Source organism: Thamnophis sirtalis, unplaced genomic scaffold, assembly GCF_051295495.1.
Source record: "Thamnophis sirtalis isolate CommonGarterSnake01/CBP01778 unplaced genomic scaffold, rThaSir2_p1.2 scaffold_8, whole genome shotgun sequence".
Lineage (NCBI taxonomy): Eukaryota > Metazoa > Chordata > Lepidosauria > Squamata > Natricidae > Thamnophis > Thamnophis sirtalis.
Window position 1 is genome coordinate 66,381,099 of NW_028261388.1, and position 23,676 is coordinate 66,404,774.

General features: G+C 42.0%; 1 protein-coding gene across 3 annotated transcripts in view; it reads right to left on the minus strand.

Annotated features, from left to right (window-relative positions):
- Positions 1-23,676, minus strand: part of IL1RAPL1 (interleukin 1 receptor accessory protein like 1) — an 881,005-nt gene that overhangs the window by 422,082 nt on the left and 435,247 nt on the right. For all 3 annotated transcript variants that reach the window (XM_087721827.1, XM_087721828.1, XM_087721826.1), the window contains exon 3: positions 15,036-15,315. In XM_087721827.1, coding sequence (XP_087577953.1) covers positions 15,036-15,315 — 280 coding nt within the window. The remainder of the gene's footprint in view (positions 1-15,035; positions 15,316-23,676) is intronic.

Consider the following 23,676-nt stretch of genomic DNA (forward strand, 5'->3'; position numbering starts at 1 on the left):
GACGTAGGGGTGACATTGTAATATAAATTTAAGGATATTTAATTTGTATCTTAAATTATTGCATTCTATTCTGATTATTTTTTAAATTGTATTTTATTCCATTTACATTTTAAATTGTGGTTTGTTTCAATCTCATTTTAAACTGTAGTTTTTGTCTCTGGAACTTGGTGTTTTAATATGGCGCAAGGGCTAATCAATAAAGATTGATTGATTGACTAAGGAAGAGATCTATTTAGCAGACTGTGACATTCTATTTAGCTGAAAATCCCAGTGATGATGATAATTGATTATAAAAGTAAGTCCTGGCTATTTGGTAAAGAAGGTAGCTCCAGCTGGGGGGAACGAGCGGCGACCCAGCAGGAGGAGCAGTGACTCAGCGTACTGAAGCTAACCATAAAAAGTGAACAGAGGAGAGAGACCATAAAATTTTGAGGTAGAGAGATCAAAAGGAGAAGGAATTGGAGGAAAGAGGAGTGGAGAGAGTGATCTGGCAAGCCTGAGTGATAGGAGAGAAGAGAGAAGGGCAAGAAATGGTGAGAGTGGACTACGGCAGATTATAGCGGTGAGAGAGAACTGAGCAGATGGATATCAGAGACAGAGGCTGGAGGAAGGAAGCAGCTGTCCCAGAGCGACGAATAGAGAGATGAGAAGTGCATAGAAAATGAAAGTAAAGTGGAGAAGGAGCAGAGGGACTCTGAGCTGAATAAGGAGGAGGAAAAGGATAAAAACAATATAAAAGGATATCAATGAAGGACTAAGGAGGAACAAGGAGGAACAACTGTCTGGATATTGATTGTAACGCTACCAAGGGTGTGCTGTCCCAAAAGTATATAGCTAATGTAGGAATTAAGTATTGTAACTTAAGAATGAAGACAGAGGCTCTGGTTCGGTAACACTGTAACCAATTTAATATAACAGTAACTATTAACAAAGTATCTAAGGAAGACCGGCTGTGAGCACGGTAGAAACAATTGTAACAAAGATTAGACCGGTAGTCTGTGGAGAAGAAACAGCGAAGCAGTTCCAGGTAGACTGGTATGTTCGGCTGCCAGTTGAAGAATCAGTTGACAGTTGGAAGAGCCTGCCTTTATATACCAGCAGCTCGGCAACTGACAGGCGCGTCTGATTGGCTAAGACGCGCCTGGCTGCTACCGAGCTGTCATTCGTAACTGAGAGGACTTTCTTTCAGTATACAACATTAAGAACTGTCTCCTTTAAGAAAGTACCTCATGGGAAATGTAGCGACCTTATGGGAAATTAGACATAACTGCCTTGTGGGAAATGTAGTTCCATAACATGTGACTACATCTGTGTTCCCTGATTGGGCAGCGGGTATTCTGCCCAAGAAAAGTGATTTATTACCTGTCACTCTTTGAATCGCCCTTTGTTAACTGGGATGGCAGCCAACTGCTCACCAAGGGAGTAGGAAACCACAGACTTTTTACACTACATGATGGGACAGATCATGGAAACTCAGAAGTATCTTAACACTGCACTATACGTTTTGCTATTAAGAATGCCTGATAATAAACTTGATCAAAAGAACGTCCTAAGCGTGGAGTTTAGCTGCCTGCCTGGGGCAAACTGACATCGCTGAGGCAGAACAATAAAAAGTCTATGTAATTTTCTATTCCCTGAAGTAAAAAAGAAGTCTATGAAAATCCTTTAACCTCCTCAGAGTGAAAAGGCTTTGAAGTTTATTCCCCTCAAGTAAAAAGGTCTTGCATGTGAGAAGAAAATGCGTTAAAAAAAATTGCATGAGAAAGCAGCCTCTGCGATCTTCTCTAAAAAGCCTCTTTTTTGTCTGTGGAAGAGTGCTCACAAGCTATCATATACTAAGAAAGCAGATCCTACAAGTTAAAAAGAAAACTTCCCGTTTCAGTAAGAAAGGCTATCTATCTCTCCTGAAATGAAAGGACTTTTTGTGACTAAGAAAATGTGTTAAAACGCCTGCTATTTTCTGTCTGTGGAAACGCACCCAAGCAGGTCCTACAAAGTTAAGGGGAAACTGAAGCCTCATGGAGAGGTTTCCATGGAAACGAAATTTGAATGAAAAAAGGGCAGTAACCCAGAGCTGACCCCCCCACTCCTTTGAACCTTGTCGATGAGTCATCCTAGCAACCAGAATGAGTAAGGAGACCAGCGTAAAATGCAGATGCTGTTTAAATGTGTTTTTGTTGACTTGTTGCTATTGTTATGTATTATTGACAGAAAGCATAACCCTCCAGAAGATTCTAAGCTAGCAATCCTAATTGAATTCGGGTGGGGAGCCCTTGGGAATTCTAAAGCTGGAAAGGCTAGCTTAGATGGTCATCTTCAGGGATAACGCCATTGCCAATAACTCCAAACTTAGTCAAGCAACACATCCTAGAGGCCAACAAGTGCACTGCGCCTGCATCTCCAAAGTTCCTCAACACGCCCTAGAGGCCAACAAGTGCATTGCGCCTGCATCTTCAAAGTTCCTCAACACATCCTAGAGAGCAACAAGTGTATTGCGCCTACATCACCAAAGTCAAGCAACGCACCCTAGAGGTCAACAGGTGTACTGCGCCTACATCACCAAAGTCAAGCAACGCACCCTAGTGACCAACAAGTACACTGCACCTATAACTTCAAAGTCTTGCAATGCATCATAGTGGCCGAAAAGTGAACTGCAGCTACATCTTCAAAGTTGCAATGCACCCTAGAGAGTATATAAGAAGAGACTTTGGGAGGAGTCCTTTTGCAGGACACAACCAACCGTACTAATCTGGAGAATTCCTTGTCTGGTCTGCCTTGTGTTCCTGTGTCTGTTGGAGTCTGAGTTGCTGCCAATATCTTGCCAGTGAGTCGTGTCTGGGCTTTCAGCCAACAGGATTATAATTACTGTGAATAAAGAGTGGCAAACAGCTAAGCCTGTGTCTGCATTCATTACCGGACGGAGGGGGACCAGACAGAAAGCCTACACATATTAAGTGATCAAACCTCTTGGAGGAATGGGACAAGGCCTATCCAAGGCATGAGAGTCACTGGAGGCAGTTGCAGCATCTCTGTGACCAATTCAAAGATGATTTGCCCCCTGAGCTCCTCCATTCATTGAACAAGGACATGGTTGAACTCTGCGCGCAGTGGATACAGTGTGGAGAGCACCTCAACGACATCCAGCTACAACTAAACGATGATGGAGAACTTCAGAAGGATATGCCACACCTCCAGAAGTTAAACAAAGAATGTAACAAGAAAATTCAATGCAGCAAAGACCTTATCCAAACCTATCTGAAGAGGGAGACTTTTAAGGCTGACTTAAAAGTATCTCATTGTTCACATGCAACATTTCAGCAGTCATACGCAACTTCCTCCTACGTCTCCAGAAAAGCCCTCATCTTTCCGACCAAAGGCAACTCGCAATGTCTCGCAACAATCTTCCCACTGCAGCTGAAGGTCACGGATATCCACAGCTGCAGAAGCCAAGCTCAGACAGGGAGGGCAGCTGTGGAAGCCAAAGCTCAAGCTGTGAAAGCCAAATTTCAGGCTCAAGTGGAATATCTTCAGTGCAAGTGGGAAGCGAAAAAAGGCTAATACAGGCCAAAGTTCTGCAGGTTGAGGCTGACAGAGCCTCCTTCATCTCCAGTCTTAGGAAGTTAGAAGTGGAAAACCCAGACACATGCGTCAAAGCCTACATAAACAGCCAACACATGGTACAACAGGAACAAGAAGGGGAATCTCAAGTGTCAGAACTCGACCCCCCCCTTAAAATTGGAGAGCCTACCCTGACAAACCAAAAAACAGGGGGGACCAGGGTAGTCCATCAGCAACAGTGAAGGGTCTTCCGCAGGCAAGCACACAAGCAGCTGTGGTTCACAGCCTCAATGTGGAAGAACCCTTGGCAGACCTTCCAAGCAATTCGAGCACAGATGAAAAGATGCCTGAAATAGTAGATGTGCAAAGCTATAGCACATCAGCCAGTCCAGCAGTTGACAGCTTCATCAACGTCCAAAGTAAAGAAACACACTTCATGACATCGACGTGCACCGGGTTCCAGTGCACGGCAGGGAGAAAAGTGGATAGACTCTGCATAGAAGTGTTAGATGAGAATGCACAGTTCCCACTGCTGCCATTACTAGAATGGGACAACCCACCAGATGATCGCAGTCAGATTGTGACACCAGAGGTAGCAAGCATCACACCCCACCTGAAGCACATGAGTTCTCCTGCTCTAGATTCCAAAGCCGAAATCCTGCTCTTGCCAGGAGCAGACACCTCCAATGCTTTTAACCCTCAAGAAGTGGTCAAAGATCCAAAGGGCTCCCCATTCGCCCTCAGGGCAGAACTTGGAAGGGGCATCTTTGGGACGGTATGTGTAGATCAACCACGGGTCCCAACCCAGGCAAATGTCTTTGCAAACTCCGCTCTCAGTAATGGGACAACTCCCCACTCGAGACCATATCAAGGACACTTCTTGACTTCGTCAGTCAAACCAGTTCTAGGAGCAACAATGTTCCAGACCAGCAAAGAAGACAACGACTTGACCTTGTCGATAGAGAACAAAGAGCTTCTGAGGCTTACGATAAGAACTTCAACAGGAGGCCACCAAGAATTGGGTGGCTCCATTACCCTTTTGCATACCAAGACAATGGTTTCCAAATAACCATGAGCAATCTCTCTCTCACCTCTTTAATCTGAGACAAATCATAAACATGAAAGCTCATTTAGTGGAGTTCCCAGACAAGATGGTCCAGAACAGACACGCAGAACTTACTCCACCTCCGAGAATTGATGAAGAATGCTGGCACCTGCCATCCTTTAGAAAGTGCCAGCCACAAGAGCCAGGCACTTTGAGCAGTTTTCGATACCAGTGTGCAATCCCAAGGCCCCTCTCTGAACAAAGTGCTTCTCAAAGGACCTGACCTCACCAACAGCTCCAGCATGAGCTTTGGGACTCATGCTGGAGCTTATCCTCAGGGAACTTCTCTCTCAGTAGAATGTGTGTTTGGCTATTCTACATGTAGTAATTATATGGTGCCCGCTTGTATGTGACTTTTTAGTTGTTGTGTCCATTATTAAGTCATTTTGACTATTAAATATTAAACATCTAAGTCGCTGAAAAATTTCATTTGGTGAAAAATTGTTGGAAAACCTATTCAAATTAGTTGAATATTCTGAGTTGAATATTTTGGTCAACAAAGGGAAACAAAATTTAACTTTAAGAAAAATAATCACTAATGACACTTGTCATATTTTACAAAGCTCTACTTCTTTAGCTCCCTCTGAGAGGTTTTAAGTACACTTCCCATTTCTTTTTTGTACAATAAAAAAACAATCATTTTCCAATGTGTGTATTTTTATTATTATTCCTACGTTATCATTTTCTCTATCCATATTGTAAGCCCATTAACTAGGTGATGTCAAAAAGTAATTTGATACATATATGCAAAATATTATTCAAGTAGAATGAATACATTTTAGAAAGAACAAAAAAAGCTTTTAAAACATTATATACTTCTTCATATTTATTAAACTTCATCAAACAACAAAAAGAGTTCACTGGCAATGGGGCAGAGGGATAATAATAACAGCAAAAATAACAATTGGGAAGACAGCAACAGACCGTAAGTGCCATCTATGCAAAGAAGCTGAAGAAACAGTGGATCACCTTGTTAGCTGCTGCAAGAAGATCACACAGACTGACTGTAAGCAATGGCATGACAAAGTAGCAATAATGGTGCATTAGAAATATCATTTCCCTGTAAGCAAGAACTGGTGGGACCATTTAAGAAGCCTGCGATTGTAGAATTCAAACAGACAGCCACCACATAACACCCCAGACTTAACAACTGTCAATAAGAAAGACAAAAAAAGGCTAGCTAATGGATGTGGCAGTACCCGGAGTCAGCAGAATAGAACAGAAAGTTCTGAAGAATATAACAAAATATAAAGACCTGCAAATAGAACTAAGGCAAAAGAAAGCAAAGGTAGTACCAACAGTCAGAGGTACCTTCAAGTATCACCTAAATTGAAGTATCAGTTAAACATTGACAAATTCATCATTAGTCAATTGCAAAAACATCCTTACTTGGAACAGCTTACATACTGCAACGATACCTCTAACATTATGAACATCCAGGACTCAACACAGAGAGAAAAATGCCAAATCCAGTCTGAATATCAGGCTGACTGTGTGATGAACAATAATAGCACCATTTGAACAATATCAAAACATCTGGAGGACCATTTGAATACCACCTGCAGTGACAAAATCACCATCAGTCAATGGGAAAAGCTCTATCATACAGAACTTTTCAAGCCACCAGAAACAATACTGTAGAAAATTAACATGAGCAGTCCTATGGGACCTTTAATTATTCTAGCTTTTATCCTTATAAGTACCTAAAAAAAACCAAAATAAGATGGGAAGAAGACTTAGCTTCTCTTTTTCACCATGAATGAGGATGATGAATCCAACAACAATAAATCTATTTCTCTCTGTATTCTTCAAACCTTGACCTAAGTGTATATCTGGTTTTAAATATCTCACTTCAAGAAAGATTCAAATGAAGTGGAACAAATTCAGAGAAGGGCAGTTAAGTGATCATGATGACATATCATTCCTATGAAAATAAATTGAGAGAATTGTGAATATTAAAATAGGGAAATTTTTGGGGGTACAAAAGCAAATATTGTTTTAGTCATTGAAAATATTACTTATGAAAGATTTAAAACCTGTTATCACATTTTTAGAATGATGATAATTTAAATTAAAAGAATGCAAAGCCCAATGGATTATAAGAGAATAAAAAAATCATAATACTTAAGCAATTTGATGTTATAAATCAATATTCTTTGAAGGTTAAAGACAGATGTTCTAATGCACAATACTATTCATATGCATGAGAGCAATGTCTTAATTTTGTAATAAAAATGCTATTTAACATTAACATAGACATGGCTTCATCAGTAACAATCCTAAAACTAATAATATAATATAATATAATATAATATAGTATAGTATAGTATAGTATAGTATAGTATAGTATAGTAATGTAATGTAATGTAATGTAATAATATAATAATATAATATAATATAATATAATATAATATAATATAATATAATATAATATAATATAATATAATATAATATAATATAATATAATATAATATAATATAATATAATATAATATAATATAATATAATATAATATAATATAATATAATATAATATAATATAATATAATAATATAATATAATATAATATAATATAATATAATATAATATAATATAATATAATACAGCTGGAAACTGATTTAGATCCTGAACTCTGGGTTCTTAACATTTTTCATTCGGGGCCACATCTTCTCTTGCCTTTATCCCCTAATAGTTTTTCTCCATGATTACACAATAATCCATCAAGTTAAAAACAAAAAGAGCCTAAACGGATTGACAGCTTATGGTTTCTCTCATGTTTGTTCATCTTAACTAGTTCCATAACTTCCTAATTGAAATGTCTCCATCTGATTTTAAGGCAACATTAGTATAGTCTAGTGAATCAAAGAAAAAGTTCAATAATTGCATCTGATTACACTATATCATTTATTTATTTATTATTTATATGAGACCTTTATTATTTTTTATATTTTCAAATGGCATTGGTCTGATTAAATAGAAAACATAAACTGATGAAATAAAAAGAAAAATATAATATGAAATATATAACTTTTAGTTTTCAACCTGAATTGCAGCAAATCATAATCTCCCTAATATTTCTTTTTTCTTCTCCATTATCCTTCCTCTCTAGAGCAAAATGTACAGTAAACTTATCATCTTCACAGAGACTTCTGTTTATTTATTTGTTCACGTTATGCTATTAACTACATAGATAAGTGGTAATGAGGCTGAATGAAATGACATTAAGTTTTATAAAATTTTAAAAGGTTACTTTTGTATTATTTACAATGTTAAATGTATAAACCATTATATTCTTGCCTAAAATGTGTAATAAGCTACTGTGCTTTTGCTAACCACAAAATGTGTTCAGTAAACAGGACAAGATAACCTTTGTTATTCCAAGCCATTTACAGGCACCTACATACAAGTTAGATAGGAAGCCATCTTCTCAGATGAAAGGTACCACAAGAAAAAAAATAAAAGATAGGGGCCTCTCAAGAAATTATATAAATTATAATAATAACAACAACAACAACAACAACTCCGCCGTTGCCGGTCCCAAGCCCGGATGAGAAAGGAGGAGGGTTGGGGTCAGGTTGGCATCTGGTCCCATAAAAAAATCCCGCCAACCCATACAATATGGTGAAAGAAACGAATAAAATTTTATACCGCATCGGTCATCGCGCGGGTTAACAAGGGCCGTGGCGGATGTTGGGGTCCCTGGACATCCATCGACAAGTGGGCTACAAGTGGACCAGCCAACAAAATGACAAAAATATAGTGCAGATGAAAACCGTGCCATAATGGCCTGTTACTACAACTCAGAGCCAGAAAAAAGAGGTTATTTAAAGCGAATGTATGAATTATGGAAACAACAATATCCAGATTCAAACGTTAGTGAACAACGACTAGCAGATCAAAGGCAATTTATTATACGGAATAAAGTGTTTAGTGAAGTTGAACTTCATGAAATTCAGGCAAATTGCAAAACCAAAAAAACAATATCAAAAGCGGAAATAACTGATATTCAAGACACAACTAAAGACATTATAGTAGAACTCCCAGAAGAAGCTCTGGGGGAGGAAATAACACCACCACCACTAGAACCAGTTATCACTGAACCAACTGATGAACTAACTCAAAAACAAAAAGAATTGAAGGATAAGATCATGGAGCATTTTCTGCTTAATGAGGAAAGACAATGTTTACCATCACTAAAAACTGTGCCTAAGAAAATTTTGGCCCCTATCATGAAAATGGTTAATGCAGTGTTTTCAACAATTGAATCGGGATCCATCTTGGAAACGAACCAGTTAATGTACAGCGCATCTGTAATAGTCACTAATGAACTAGGCATTGAAATCAAAGTACCTAGTCACACAACAGAAAAAGCATGAAAGCTAAAGTGGAAAATCCGATTAGAAAAAGTCAAAAAATTAAGGGCAGATGCTAGTAACTTAAAGAACATGCATGAGCAACGGCTTAAAAACAACAAAATCATAGATCGGCTAATCAGAAGATATAGATTGGATACAAGAAACATCAATGAAACTGTAGAGATTGTAAAACAGCAGATAACAGCAATAGCTAGAAAAATTGAAAGATATGAGGCACAAATCATCCAATATAAACAAAATCAGCAATTTCGATCAGACCAACGGCGTTTTTATCAAAGTCTTAATGTGAATGGTGACACCAAAAGTGAAGAACCAGAAAAGCAGGCCACAGTTGAATTCTGGAAAGAATTGTGGGAAAATGCAAAGGACTACAATAAGGAAGCAAAGTGGATACATGACTAGGCTCCTTTTCACATGTAAATTGTACTTCCAAACCATGAAATATGTGTGAGCTAACAGATTATCAATTGTTTGAATGCTGGACCTAATTAAGAAAATTAACATGTCGAGCAAGCTATATTTATTAACAAGTAGCAGAAAAATATTACACACAGGACACTTTGCAAACTTAACTATCCTCATTTTCCAAATCTAAGCTGGGAGCCAAGATCTTTTTCCAATTACTATTTGAAATTGCAAATGGTTAAGAGCCTAATGATTTTGTCATGTCTGTTCTGGTATTAATTTAGATGGCTTTGTTATAGCTGCCAATCTTAGCACATCTAGAAGAAAGGGGGATATTTAATGAAATAGCTCAATTGTCTATTATTATTATTATACAATTATATCACAGCGGTCAGTTGTTTCGCCGGATTTGGCATTGGTTACTAGTCGGGCCCCACCCAGGGGCCTAGGACGTCATAACGTATTTTCATAATATGCGTGCAGATCCAAGCAGTGCGGCTTTTTGCATTTGACTGATAGTGATTTTGTCAATTTTTAACTGTTTTAAATGTAATTCCAGTGTTTTTGGAATAGCACCCAGTGGGCCAATTACCACTGGAATTATCACTGCTGGTTTGTGCCATAGTCGTTGAATTTCAATTTTTAAGTCCTGGTATTTTGCGATTTTTTCATGTTCCTTCTCGGCGACCCTGCTATCACCTGGTATTGAGATGTCTATGATTGTGACCTTATTTTTCTCAACCGGTGTGATGTCTGGTGTATTATGTGCCAGTATTTTGTCCGTTTGTATATGGAAATCCCACAAGATCTTGACCATCTGATTTTCGGTGACTTTTCGAGGCTGATGTTCCCACCAGTTTGTTGCTGTTTTAATATTATAATTTTTGCACAAATTCCAATGGATCATTTGTGCTACTGAATTGTGCCACAATTTATAATCAGTCTGCGCGATTTTTTTACAGCAGCTGAGTATGTGATCAACAGTTTCATTAGCTTCTTTGCAAAGTCTGCATTTGGCATCATCAGAGGATTTTTTGATTTTGGCCTTAATGGCATTTGTGCGGATAGCTTGTTCTTGCGCAGCCAGGATTAGTGACTCTGTTTCTTTCTTTAATGTACCTGTTCACTGTCCACTTTATCTTTTATTTTTTCCAGAAATTGGCCATGCAGTGCTTTGTTCTGCCAACTCTCCATTCTTGATTTTATCACCTTTTCTGTATTCTTGTTTCGCCTGTTGGGCCTTCAGTAGATTTTTGTTCTTTACTTCGATTAATAGATGTTCTTGACTTTTTTTTAAATAATCAGCCAGTGCACCTGATTTTCGTGGCAGGTATAGTCTATCAGTATCACCACGTGGATGTAAACTGTAGTGCATTGTCCTTAGTTTCCTGGTTTTTCGGTCCAAAATGTCCAAATCAGCTTGTGTCCAGTTAACTATACCAGCTGTGTATCTTATAACTGGTATTGCTCAGGTATTTATGGCCTTGATTGTATTTCCACCATTCAATTTACATTTCAAAATTTTCCTAACTCTGTTGGCGTACTCTCGCCTGACCATAGTTTTTACTTCTCCATGCTTGATGTTATCCAACTGCAGAATGCCTAAGTATTTGTAGGCTTCATTTTCGTTGCGTTTAATTAGTTGGCCATTGGGCATTTCAATTCCCTCACATGCAGTGATTTTGCCCCTTTTTATGGATACAGTGGCGCATTTTTCCATGCCAAACTGCATTGAAATATCGGTGCTGAATACTCAGACTGTGTTTGTCAATGATTGGATTTCTATTCCTGACTTTCCATAGAGTTTCAAATCATCCATATATAGTAAATGTGAAATTTTTTCAGTTTCTTTGGCTGTTTGGTAGCCTAATTTCATTTTTTTAAAGATTACTGATAGTGGGATCATTGCGATGATGAAGAGAAGAGGTGAAAGTGAATCACCCTGGAAAATTCCTCGCTTGATATTAACCATTCCGTAGATCTCATTCCCTACTGCCAACTCAGTTCTCCATTGTTTCATCGCCTTTTCAGTAAAGGATGTAATATTTTTGCTAATGCCAGTTGTTTCTAAGCATTTTATGATCCAACTATGTGGCAGTGAGTCAAATGCCTTTTTGTAATCAATCCAGACCATATTCAAGTTAGTTTTTCTGTTCTTACAATTTTCTAATATCATTTTATCAATTAGGAGCTGATCTTTTGTGCCCCTGCTCCTTCTTTTGTTGCCTTTTTGCTCTACTGGCAAGATGTTGTTTGTTTCCAAATAATCCATCATGTTATCTGCAATAATGCCTGTGAGTAATTTGAAGGTTGTTGGCAAGCATGTTATTGGTCTGTAGTTTTCAGGTGTTGTTCCTTTAGTTGCATCTTTCTGAATCAAGTATGTTTTTCCAGTTGTCAACCATTCATCAATTTGGCCCTTTTGTAAAATTTCATTCAGTTGCCTGGCCAATATTGCATGTAAACTGGTCAGATATTTGAGCCAGAAACCATGTAATTGGTCCTTTCCAGGTGATGTCCAATTCTTTACCTTTTTTACTTGATTTTTGACCATCTCAGTTGTTATTTCTAATACTTGCATTTGTTTGTATGTAATGGTGATTAAAAATACTCAGTATATCTCTAAACAAACTGCTGAATAAATCATTGAAACTACACAGTATTTTCAACAAACTAAAATCACAGATACTGCTGAATCTGTCAGGTCCCCATAGATCCCTATCATGAGGGGGCCCTGGTAATATTTAATGATCTTTTCTTATTTCTGTGTTTTCCTTTACTTTGATGTATCTTCCTGGGAATAGGAAGGGGGAGGGATGAGCCTGGGGCTATCTGTTTTGTCTCAGCTTGAGAGGGACAAGGAAGCAGTGTTTGAGAACAACTTATCACCTTCACAGTTTGCAGTTCCCACAACAACTTCACACTTGTGGATTGGCTCACCTCAGATTGGACAGAGGGGAGAGGTTTCTACATCTTTTAACCTAATAACTTTGAGCAAGAACTTTAGATCCTGCCTATTCTTCTTGCTATCACTATTGCCAATAAAAGTTCCTTTTGAAATGTTGCCTGTGTCAAGAATTCTGATTTCTTCCAGGGATAGGAGAGGCAAGTCCTTACACTCTCCTAATATCTTAGGATATAGGCCTGAACCTAAGCAATTATTTACATTTAGATTCTGTTCATGTGTTGTGTTTCTATCTAAAAGTAAATACAAAATAAATACTTGTTTATTCTAAAGATAATAAAGTGCATAATAAGGCAAAAATGAAACCTAATGGTTGGAGGGAGAAAAGAACATTATTAGTAATAGTTGCTAAATATTTGAGAAATACAGCATAATATGGTTTTATTTCTGTTTGTATTTTATTGTGATTATGAAACTAGACAATTTAAATAATGGGTATGTCATGCCACTGTTGGAGCCTGGATCCATGGAGGAGGATGAGCCAGAGCTGGAGCCAATGGAGGTTGAGGGAGCAGCCTCATTGGCTTCAGAGAAATGGGGGCGGAGCAGGATGAGGCGGCCCTGGGCCCTTTGAGCCAGCAAGGAGGAACAGGGGCAGGATGACCAAGAGAGGGCAGGCAGTGAAAATGCGGTTTGATGGAGCTCAGGCGATGAACAAGGATTGCCTCCTCCTGATCCCCACGCGTGGAGAGTAGAGAGGAGGCAGGAACAGTGCAGACTGACTTGATGACTCAGGAGGAGAGTGCCCTGCTCCTCTTCACAAGGCACACCTGGGGACTTAGACTTAAGGAGATGCTGTGAGGAGGGGCATTTGTTGGGAACAAACACTGAATTTATGAAGTTTTGTGCACTGTTGCTGACATCTGGAGTTTTTTCTTGCTTTATTCCTTCATTTGTGGATTCATTGCCTTGTTTCTTTGCTGTGCTGGCCTTCTTGCTTTGAAGCTGCTGACTACTTTGCTAGGCTACTTGCAGCCAGAGGCTGCTGTGTGTGTATATATATATGAGTGCTTTGCTCCGGGGTTTGCCATAAATGTGGGAGCATTTGGGGGAAAGTTGGAGCAATAAAGGGGAGTTTGAACTACCAGTTCACTCTGTGCCTTTGTGCCTTGTCCTGGGTCATTACAGGGTATGTCTTCTTTCCAGCTATACATCTAGGTTTTTAATTTGTTGTGGATCCTGCAATATGCAGGTAACTACATCTTATCTACAATATGTGTCAATTAAGAGCTATCACAGATTTTTACAGTTTTTCTACAAAGAAAAATAAGCAAAATGTTTCAAGCTATTTAGCAATAAATTGTGCATTTTCTCTGCAAGGATTTTCTTACATTTTTATATGCATCATTTAACCTCTGTCTAAATTAATTCTATATTCTCTGATAATTTTCAAAATCTAAAAGGGAGCCCAGATGCTGTCCATTTTCTCCACAGGGAGAAAAATATATCTCAGTATGAATAATTTTAGTGTTATAGAATAAACTGAAATAGAAGAATATGCATTTCAAAAGCAGAAACTATAAAAAATGATAATTAGTTTGGGAATATATGCATATGTATAAAGGTTAAGTCTCATATTTCTGAACGTTCTCATTTCATTTCAAAAAATCTATTTGTGCCACTTATTAGAAAATATATTTTGCCCAACTGTAGTACATTCATTCAGTACATTTTATTTTACATAAAATTATTTTTGGTTCTTCCATTATCACAATTCATTATTAACCTTTCACAGGTAACTATCACCAACCTATCGATTCATACTTTTATACATACCCACAACAGCATAAATGGCACCAATTCATATTTAAACATCATTTTAGTCACTCCTTTTGTAATTATAAACTTTCACTTAACTTTATGTTCTCATCAACTCATTCCACAAGATCCAAGAATCCTTATTCAAATCTGGTATAACCTTTGTCTTTCTTTTAGATTCATAGACACACAACATATATCCCCCTCTTTTATTTAATTTATTCATGTTCTTTATCATTTACTCTTAGATTGCAAGCTGAAGTCTTCCAACTAACATGGTTGTGACAAAATAAGCCTGTAAATATTGATTTCCATCATGGATTTCATATAAGCTTTTTATAAGATAGAAAATGTATAGATTTAATTGCACCAAAGACTTATGAAACATAATCAGTCAACACTAAGGATACAATTGATCAATTTTGACCCTTTCAGGCCACAAGTTGTATGTCACAATCACAACAGAAATATAGTTTTGCGATAAGCAAATTCATCTATTCTATGCAAACTAGGATTTCTAATATATAAACTACTTTGAAAACCATTTTACTGTGGCCCATACCCTACCAGGTGAGAGATATACAGTATGCAACATACCAATGCATATTTCTGTTAACAATAAAAACTTCAAAGACAGGATAATCAAAACAACTCATTCAGGAATGCTTCCTAGAATATAAATGTAGTTGAAGACAAACCAAATACATTTGTAAACTATTTTTCAATTAAACATAAACATCATGAAGATAGTTTCTATTTAAAAATGGTGCAATCAAGATAATTTAGACAGCAAAGTGATTTAGTCAGAAGAATTAATAATAATAAATATTGTTTATGTATTTCTTGCTGATAAAAAAGGTTAAAACATACCTTATGACACATGCATAAAGCCCACTGTCTTGTGCCAGTGTTGGACGAAACCAAATAGCATCTTCTTCTTTGCTCATTCTATTTCCATCAAAAGCTATAGGTTCCTCAAAATCTCCGGGTCCAGAACTCTTGTACCACATTAAACTGAGTCCAGCACTTTGTGCTATGGTATAATTTGCTCTTATATAACCGTAAAACAATGCACATTTTATACGAACAGGTTCTCCTACTAAGACTTGATACTTTTTGTAATCCACTGACCAGTCAGTACATCCATCTGCTGAAAAAGGAGAAAAAAGAGGGGCAAAAATGAGTTTTAAGAAGTTGTATTCTGCAAAATATTAAATAGTTTCTGCTCAGTGTACAATGTTATGTTTTGATTTGGAACTATGCAATTAATAAGAGAAATACTGAAGGGAGACAATACATATTTGAGAAGTTTAATCTTTTCAAGAACAGTCATGACATTTCCTTATCATTACTGTTTTTTCTTCAGCATAGAACATCACATCTTCCTTCATGATTTCAGAGAATTTCAATCCAACACCAATAAGGTACCATTCTCCCCTTTGAACTCCTAAAACAACACTGATTAAAAGTGTTCATGTTTTATAGTTGTTCTGTAATTGTTTTATTCTTCTATTAATGGAATTGCAAACTGCACAGAATCTCTGTCAACTTCGAACCAAACCTGGCAGCAGCCTTTTTTCTGTTTCTCAATTGCCACACAGAAGGGGAAGGGGGGAAGGAGGTTGGAATGCCTTAATGGAAACAACAGAGAGATTGCTCATGAGAACCAAAGTCATCTCTATTGGCAACGGCTAAAGTCAGGAAAGGAGTGCCTGAACAACCCGTCAATTAACCCAATTGGCCAACATGACCTGTGACACTTGGGGCTGGGGTTAATTCCTATTTTAATTATACTGAAACTCTGGGAAAGATTTAGAGTTGGTTTCCTTTGAAGCTGTGCCAATATGATATATTCAATAAAGATGAGCTTTGAGGAGGATCCTAGTCTCAGAGTTCTGATTTGCTTGGGTTTATTAGTCGGAACCTTGACATTAAACCAACTCTCTTAAACCTACCCCAAGCCCTGGCCACTACCTGACAAAACCAGGAGGATGGAAAAGACTCAAGGGAGATCAGAAATGGAAAAGACGGAGGAAGCAGCTGCTAAGCGAAGCAAGGCCCCAGGGCTACACAGCCAGCAGGTCAGGCCAAAGAGACAATCCTTCCACTGGCAACCAGGCCATAGGCCTGTGTGGAAAAGACTAAAAGGCCAGCAATATGAAAGGATGCCCTAACCACCGAGGAACTCTACCGAGCAGAGGGGGAAACTTGGTGCAGTGGGGTACCAAAAGCCACTGAAGCAGAGTTCCCCCTGAGGTCTCCTCAATCGTCAACTGCCCTCATTCCAAATGGAAGGCAAAGAGGACTGCTGAGTGGGATGAGCACAAAAAATGGAAGTACCTAACCATCCTTCACAGCCCATTGGTAGAGCAGCTGACGGAGAGATTCAACCACATGGAGAGCTGAAGAGTGGAGCCAATGCACTAACCTAGGCCATCTGTGGTGACAGCGGCTTCAGCAGCTCAGCCATGTCTAACCCTCTGGAGTCCAAGCCCAACCACAGCAGACTGAGTAGCCAGCCTGCCTCCCCAGCCAGTTGGGGCAGCAAGCCCAAGCCAAAGATGTAGCCTGCCATGGCAGCAACGAGCAGCGAGTCCAGTGGGGCTAACTTCACCCTCCCTCCTCTGCCAGCAGACCCACCACTAATAAAGACCCAGAGAAGTTGGCATTCTTCCTCAACCAGATGTGGGCTAATCTAGACCACTATGCCCCAGCCTATCCATCGGACATTGTGATGGTGAATGCCATGGCCACCAATCTAGTGGTAGAAGCCATGGAGTGGGTGATGAGATTCCATGATGAAGACATGCCAGAGCTGGGGAATGTCTATGTCTTCCCGGGGTTGCTGAGAGCCAGATTTGAAAACAAATCCCAAGCCCTGCAGGCTGAAATGAAATTCTGAGACCTAAAGCAGTGAAGGAGGAAGTTGGGGAGTTCCGCAGAGTGGCCGGCAAACTGAGAGAGTGGCCAGACCGACTGCTGGTTTACCATTTAAAGGAAGGCCTGGACCGAGAATTACTACAGGCCTGCATCTACCATGGAATCCCAGAGCAGATCCAAGATTGGTACTGGATGGCCATAGCTTTGGACCTTGAGCTAAAGCAGTGCAAGTAGCACAGTGTGCCCAAACCAAAGCCCAAGCAGAACCAAGAAGGCTGCTGATTTGGTCACCAACCCGTCACTATTACACCTACTGGTCATCACAAAAACAGGCTTTTGAGGTGTTGTCACAAAGAGGGGGTGGGGCAATGTATTTTCCAAAGCAGCAGAAAGCAAAACAAGAAGCAATGATGGAAACTGGACAAAAGAGAAGCAACCTAAAACTAAGGAGAAACTTCCTGACAGTGTGAACAATTAACCATTGCTATTGTGCATGTGCGAGTCCTGAATGGCTGCCTGGCTTTCTCGCTCTGTAGAAAACCGGATGAAAAAAGACCTCAGAGAGCCTTCGAAACCTGTTAATTTATTACCAAAGGTCACCCGAGGAGGACTGGAGTCTGGGGAGTAAGAGAGGAGAGAGGACCAGGCACCTGGAAGTTTTCTGAAGTTCGTGAATGGGGAAACTCTCGGCGGCCTGGATTTACGGCCTAGATTTACACACTGTGGCGTGGAGAGGGAGACGGCGCCGCGCTGCTGACAGCAGCGTTCTACTCTAGCGTCCAGCCGGACAGCAGCATTTATTTATAACCTTTGGCATTTTCGGAGTTTTGGAGTTTAGGGAGAGAGAGGAGAGAGGATCGGACATCTGAAGCCCTGAAAAAAGCATTCAAGAACCAGGAGTGACGCTGCCTCCTCCTTCTTCATCATGATGGCAGTGCTCTATCTTAATTTATGGCGTTTGTGGACTTTATTTTGACTTTATTCCAACTGAGCGGTGAGCCTGGGGACCCTACTATTTATCATCGCCCCAGAAAGGTGGGGGTATATCGGGGACTTTTTGGGATTGGTGGATCAGGCGGCTGGCTGTGCTTGCCGTCGCCGTCGCCTTCCTTGGACACCCCCCCTCCATTCCGCTCGCTTTGCCCACGGTCACAGCCTCTCCTCTTTGCCCTTCTGCGGGTCTGGGCGTGTAAAATCCTTCCTGCCCAGTATTGACATTTTACTTGCCTGGCTGTGACCATCTCGGCGGCCCGGACTATACTCCAGTGCGGAGAGGAAGATGGCGGCGCTGTGCTGCTGGTAGCAGCGGTTACAACGTTTGGCGTTTCAGAGCCCAGGGAATAGGAGAGGGGAGAGCCCTTCTTCACCTTGCTTGCCTCTTGCCACTGCAGCCTTGTCTCCTCATTCTGTCTGCATGCTGGACATTGGCCCTTCTGCCCCCCCCCCTTGTTGCTGTGGAGCCTTTACCATCTCCCTACCCAGCATTGACTCTCCACCGCCTTGGCCTGCGACCATCTGCTTTGGCCTGTAACAACCGTCCTCCTCTGACTGCTTGCTACCCGCCACTGCCCCTAGATAGCTAGGTATAGATAGGTATAAGTAGGTATAGATAGGTAGAGATAGGTAGAGATAGGTAGAGATAGGTTTATAGATAGGTATAGGTACTTGGGCAGCGTCCATCTGATGGTGCACTCGGCCTGTGGGAAGGACTGATAGAGGTTAGAGTTAGGGTTAGGGTTGGGGGTAGGGTTAGGGTTAGGGTCAAGATTAGGGTTAGGATTAGGGTTGGGTTAGGGTCAGGGTTAGGATCAGGGTTAGGGTTGGATTAGGGTTAGGGTCAGGGTGAGGGTTAGAGTTAGATTTAGGGTTAGGATTAGGGTTAGGGCTAGGGTTAGGGTTGGGTTAGGGTCCGGAGCAATAGAGGATGGCAGCCTTAGGGGTGAGGACTTGGCATCTTAAAGATCGGTGCTCTCCCTTCCTCCTTCTCGATCTGTTCAAGCCACCCCCAGACTTTGGACCCCCAGACTTTAACCTTTTAGATCCTCAGGAGAGGGGGAAGACAAGGCATTCCCCTGCATGTGGCCTGTTATAGGTGATTGTGTTAATCTTCATTTTGATCTGGAGGGTGTGAGACTGGAAAGTTGCTGCTTGCTAACATTGGGCGTCTACACCTTGCCCCCCCCCCTCCAGCTACAATCACCCTGCACAATACCGACTTTTGGACCTTTGGCCTTGGGTGTCTTTCTGGGACCTAGAGGAAGGGAGAGGAGCGGAGCAGCTCTCCCTCCTCCTTTATACCATCGCTTTTATATCACACTAGCGCAGTACTCCGCAAATTTTAATGAATGTGGTGTGTATGGTGTGCCTGTTTGATGTCTGTACCCACTTTTTAATCTCATTATTGTTGTAGTTTTTGTGTTTTAATTGACTTATGTGGGGACTGTCTGGATGAGTGGCTGTGTATGTATGTTAGGATTGGGATTATAACCTGGTACCTCCTCCACTGAGTGTGATTGCAGAAGTGGTAGGGGGGCCCAGGCCTACCTCCCATCCTAGTATGACTGATTCAAATCACCTGCCAGAAGGAGCGGAGGCCGTGAGAGGGGAATGGGGTCTACGGTTGCGGGGGTGGGCCGGAGCATTACGGTCATTATGGGGAGGGGCAGGTACGACGGGAACTTCAGGGCTAGCCATTACCGGGGAAGGAGGGTCCGCTATGTCACAGCGATTCCCCCTTCCAGCCCTGTTAGTTCCACTCCAGGGCCAGATGGCGAGAATTGTCAGGGCCCTGGTCTCAGGCTGTTGTTGCTAAATGCCACGTCTGTGGCTCATAAAGCTCCCCTCATCCGGGACCTAATAGTAGACAAGGGGGCAGACCTGGCATGTATAACTGAAACCTGGCTGGGCCCTGAGGGAGGGGTCCCCCTCACTGAAATGTGCCCAGAGGGATTTCAGGTGCTCCAACAGCCGCGACCCCAGGGAAGGGGTGGGGGAGTGGCCATCATTGTCCGAAGGTCATTAGTTCCTCATAGGATCTCTGCTCCAGAGCTTGTCAGGTGTGAGTCCTTGTTGTTGAAGTTGGACCTTGGGGGTCAAGTGGGCTTGCTGTTAACGTACCTACCTCCCAACAGCGTTGCAACAGCCCTCCCCTCGTTCCTCGAGTCAGTAGCCGAGCTGGGGGTAGAGTTCCCCAGGCTTATGGTGCTGGGGGACTTCAACCTACCTACACTTGGTGAGCACTCTGATGGGGCGCAGGAGTTCATGGCTTCCATGTCAGCCATGGACTTGACCCAAGTAATCCGGGGTTCGACTCATTCAGCGGGTCACACACTTGACCTCGTATTCCTCTCGGAGCAGTGGAGGCATGATCTAGAATTGAGGGGTATTAAGATCCTGCCCTTGTCATGGTCTGATCACTTCCTACTGAGGCTTGACTTTCGGAGACCAATCCTCCACTGTAGGAAGAAGGAACCGATTAGGTGGTTCCGCCCCAGACGCCTGTTGGACCCTATGGGATTTTAGACGGCGCTTGGAATGATACCTGACACTCTCGTCCACAGTCCGGTTGAGTCCTTAGTCGCTGCCTGGAATGCAGCTGCGACGGGAGCTCTAAACCGGATTGCGCCTTTGCGGCCTCTCCGAGGTAGCGGATTCAGGAGAGCTCCTTGGTTTACCGAGGAACTCCGGGAGATGAAGTGCCAAAAGAGACATCTAGAGTGCCGCTGGAGGGCCAGTAAGTCTGAGTCAGACCAAGCACTGATGAGAGCCTATATCAGAGCCTATCTTGTGGCAATATGGGTGGTGAAATGTTCGCATTTTGCCGCTCTTATTGCGTCCGCTGAATCGCGCCCAGCCGCCTTGTTTAGGATAACCCGCTCTCTCCTGAAAGGGAGGGACAAGGATGAACCTTTGCAAGGTAGAGCTGAGGAATTTGTTCAGTATTTAACGGATAAAGTCACTCGGATTCAGACAGACCTGGACTCCAATTGCACGGTACCAGCCAAGGTACCGGGGGAAGGTCTTGAGCGGAGTTTATGGATTGAGTTTCAACTTGTCACGCCTGAGGAAGTGGACAAGGCCATGGGAGCGGTGAGCGCCTCCACTTGTATACTGGACCCATGCCCTTCCTGGCTGGTTTCGACCAGCAGGGAGGTAACACGCGGCTGGATCCAGACGATAATTAACACCTCTCTCCCGGAGGGATCCTTCCCACTCCTCTTAAAGGATGCGGTGGTGAGACCCCTCCTGAAGAAACCGTCTCTGGACCCAGCCATTTTGAGCAACTATCGTCTGGTCTCCACCCTCCCCTTTGTAGGGAGGGTTGTTGAGAAAGTGGTGGCCTCTCAACTCCGACGGTCCTTGGATGAAACCGATTATCTGGATCCCTTTCAGTCTGGTTTCAGGTCTGGCTACAGCACGGAAACTGCTTTGGTCGCGCTGATCGATGATCTCTGGCGAGCCAGGGATAGGGGTCAGTCCTCTATCCTAGTGATCCTTGACCTCTCAGCGGCCTTCGATACCATCGACCATGGTATCCTTCTGCGATGGTTGCGAGAGGTGGGAGTGGGAGGCACCATTCTTCGGTGGTTCTCCTCCTACCTCTCGGACAGGTCGCAGTCGGTGTTGATTGGAGGACAGAGGTCAACCCCGAGGCCCCTCAATTATGGGTGCCGCAGGGTTCGGTCCTGTCCCCCCTCCTATTTAACATCTACATGAAGCCGCTGGGTGAGATCATACGGCGGCACGGGATTAAATACCACCAATATGCGGACGATACACAATTGTATTTGTCCGCCCCGTGCCAACTCAGTGAAGCAGTAGAAGTGATGGGCCAGTGCCTGGAGGCTGTCAGGGTCTGGATGGGAACGAACAAGCTTGCACTCAATCCCAACAAGACCGAATGGCTATTGATGTTCCCTCCCAAAGATTGGCTAATTATTCCATCTCTCAGTCTGGGGGGTGAAATTATACGCCCCTCAGAGAGGGTTCGCAATTTGGGAGTCCTCCTGGATCCACAGCTGACTTTAGATCACCAGTTATCGGCTGTGACCAGGGGGGTCTTTGCACCAATTGCGACCCTATCTGGACCGGGAGGCACTTCAGATAGTCACTCACACCCTCGTGACCTCAAGGCTGGACTACTGTAATGCGCTTTACATGGGGCTGCCCTTGAAAAGTGTTTGAAGACTTCAGCTAGTCCAGAATGCAGCCGTGCGAGTGATTGTGGGTGCACCTAGGTACACCCACGTTACACCTATCCTTCGCGAACTGCACTGGCTGCCCATTGGTCTCCGGACTCACTTCAAGGTGCTAGTTGTTACTTATAAAGCCCTACATTGCATCAGACCTGGGTACCTGAGAGACCGCCTCCTGCCAATTACCTCCCAAAGACCAATTCGATCGCACAGGCTTGGCCTTCTCCGGGTTCCATCTGCCAGCCAATGCCGGCTGGCGACCCCCCGGGGGGAGAGCCTTCTCTGTTGCTGCTCCGGCCCTCTGGAACGAGCTGCCCGTGGAGATCCGGACCCTTACTACCCTCCCGGCCTTCCGTAAAGCTACTAAGTCCTCGCTGTTCCGGCAGGCTGGGGGCTGTTAAAGCATCCAGCCCCGTCTTAATTGTGACTGTTGTGGATTTTTAAATTGTTTGGATTGTCTTATTTATTCCCTCCCCTGTTTATTGTGAGCCACCTGGAGTCCTTCGGGAGTGGGCGGCATATAAAACCAATAAACTTTAAACTCTAAACTCTATTTCACAAATGTGATAAGCATTCTCCCTTTCTAGTAGAGTTAAGCTGACAGACAAAGGTTCCCAGGGCAAAGATATCATTTGTATAAACAATCCACAACTGCTCAGTTTCAAAGCCATGAAGTGTCCAGTAAAAAGTCTGTTGAAAGGTAAAAGGAAGGAATGGGAACAGGTGTGACACTATGAAGGAGGGAACTGAACACTTCTCTGGTGGAGGCAATCAAGTTATAATCCATTTTAAGATAGAAGGAAGGAAGGCTAAAGATTTGGTCAAACTAGCACCAGGTTTCTAGGATATAATTCATCTGGCCCTGAAGAAAACATACATCTCCCGTAACCAAAATATATACAAGCATCAATCATATATCTCACTCTTCACAATTACTTGGTGGAATGCCTAACCTCTTGTTGGAGAAGACACAGTCAATATAGAAATTTAATAATTCTGCCATCTCTTTATTACTTGCATTTTGTTGTCTTCATTGAGCAGATAATACTAAAGTTGCATATATATTTTTTCTTTTTCTTTAAAAACACAATCCATTGTTAGAGAACCAGTTTGGGGTAGTTATTAAGGGCAATAGACTAGAAGTCAGGAGACTGCAACTTCTACTCTTGGTGTTGAACCAGTCACTCTCTCTCTTTCTCCCCACTCCCTCTTCTTCTCTCTTGCTAAGAAGGCAAGGGCAAATAGTGCCAAGAAAATGGCAGGGATCTATCCAAATAATCACCAGGAATAAAAACTGACTTGAATGCATAAAAAATTCCAAATTATAAATATGCAGATCACACATACACATGCACTTTGCACATTTCAGTTCATTCTGAGCTTTAACTTTCTGTCATTTCTGTAATAGTGTGTGTGCGTGCATGTGTGTGTGTGTG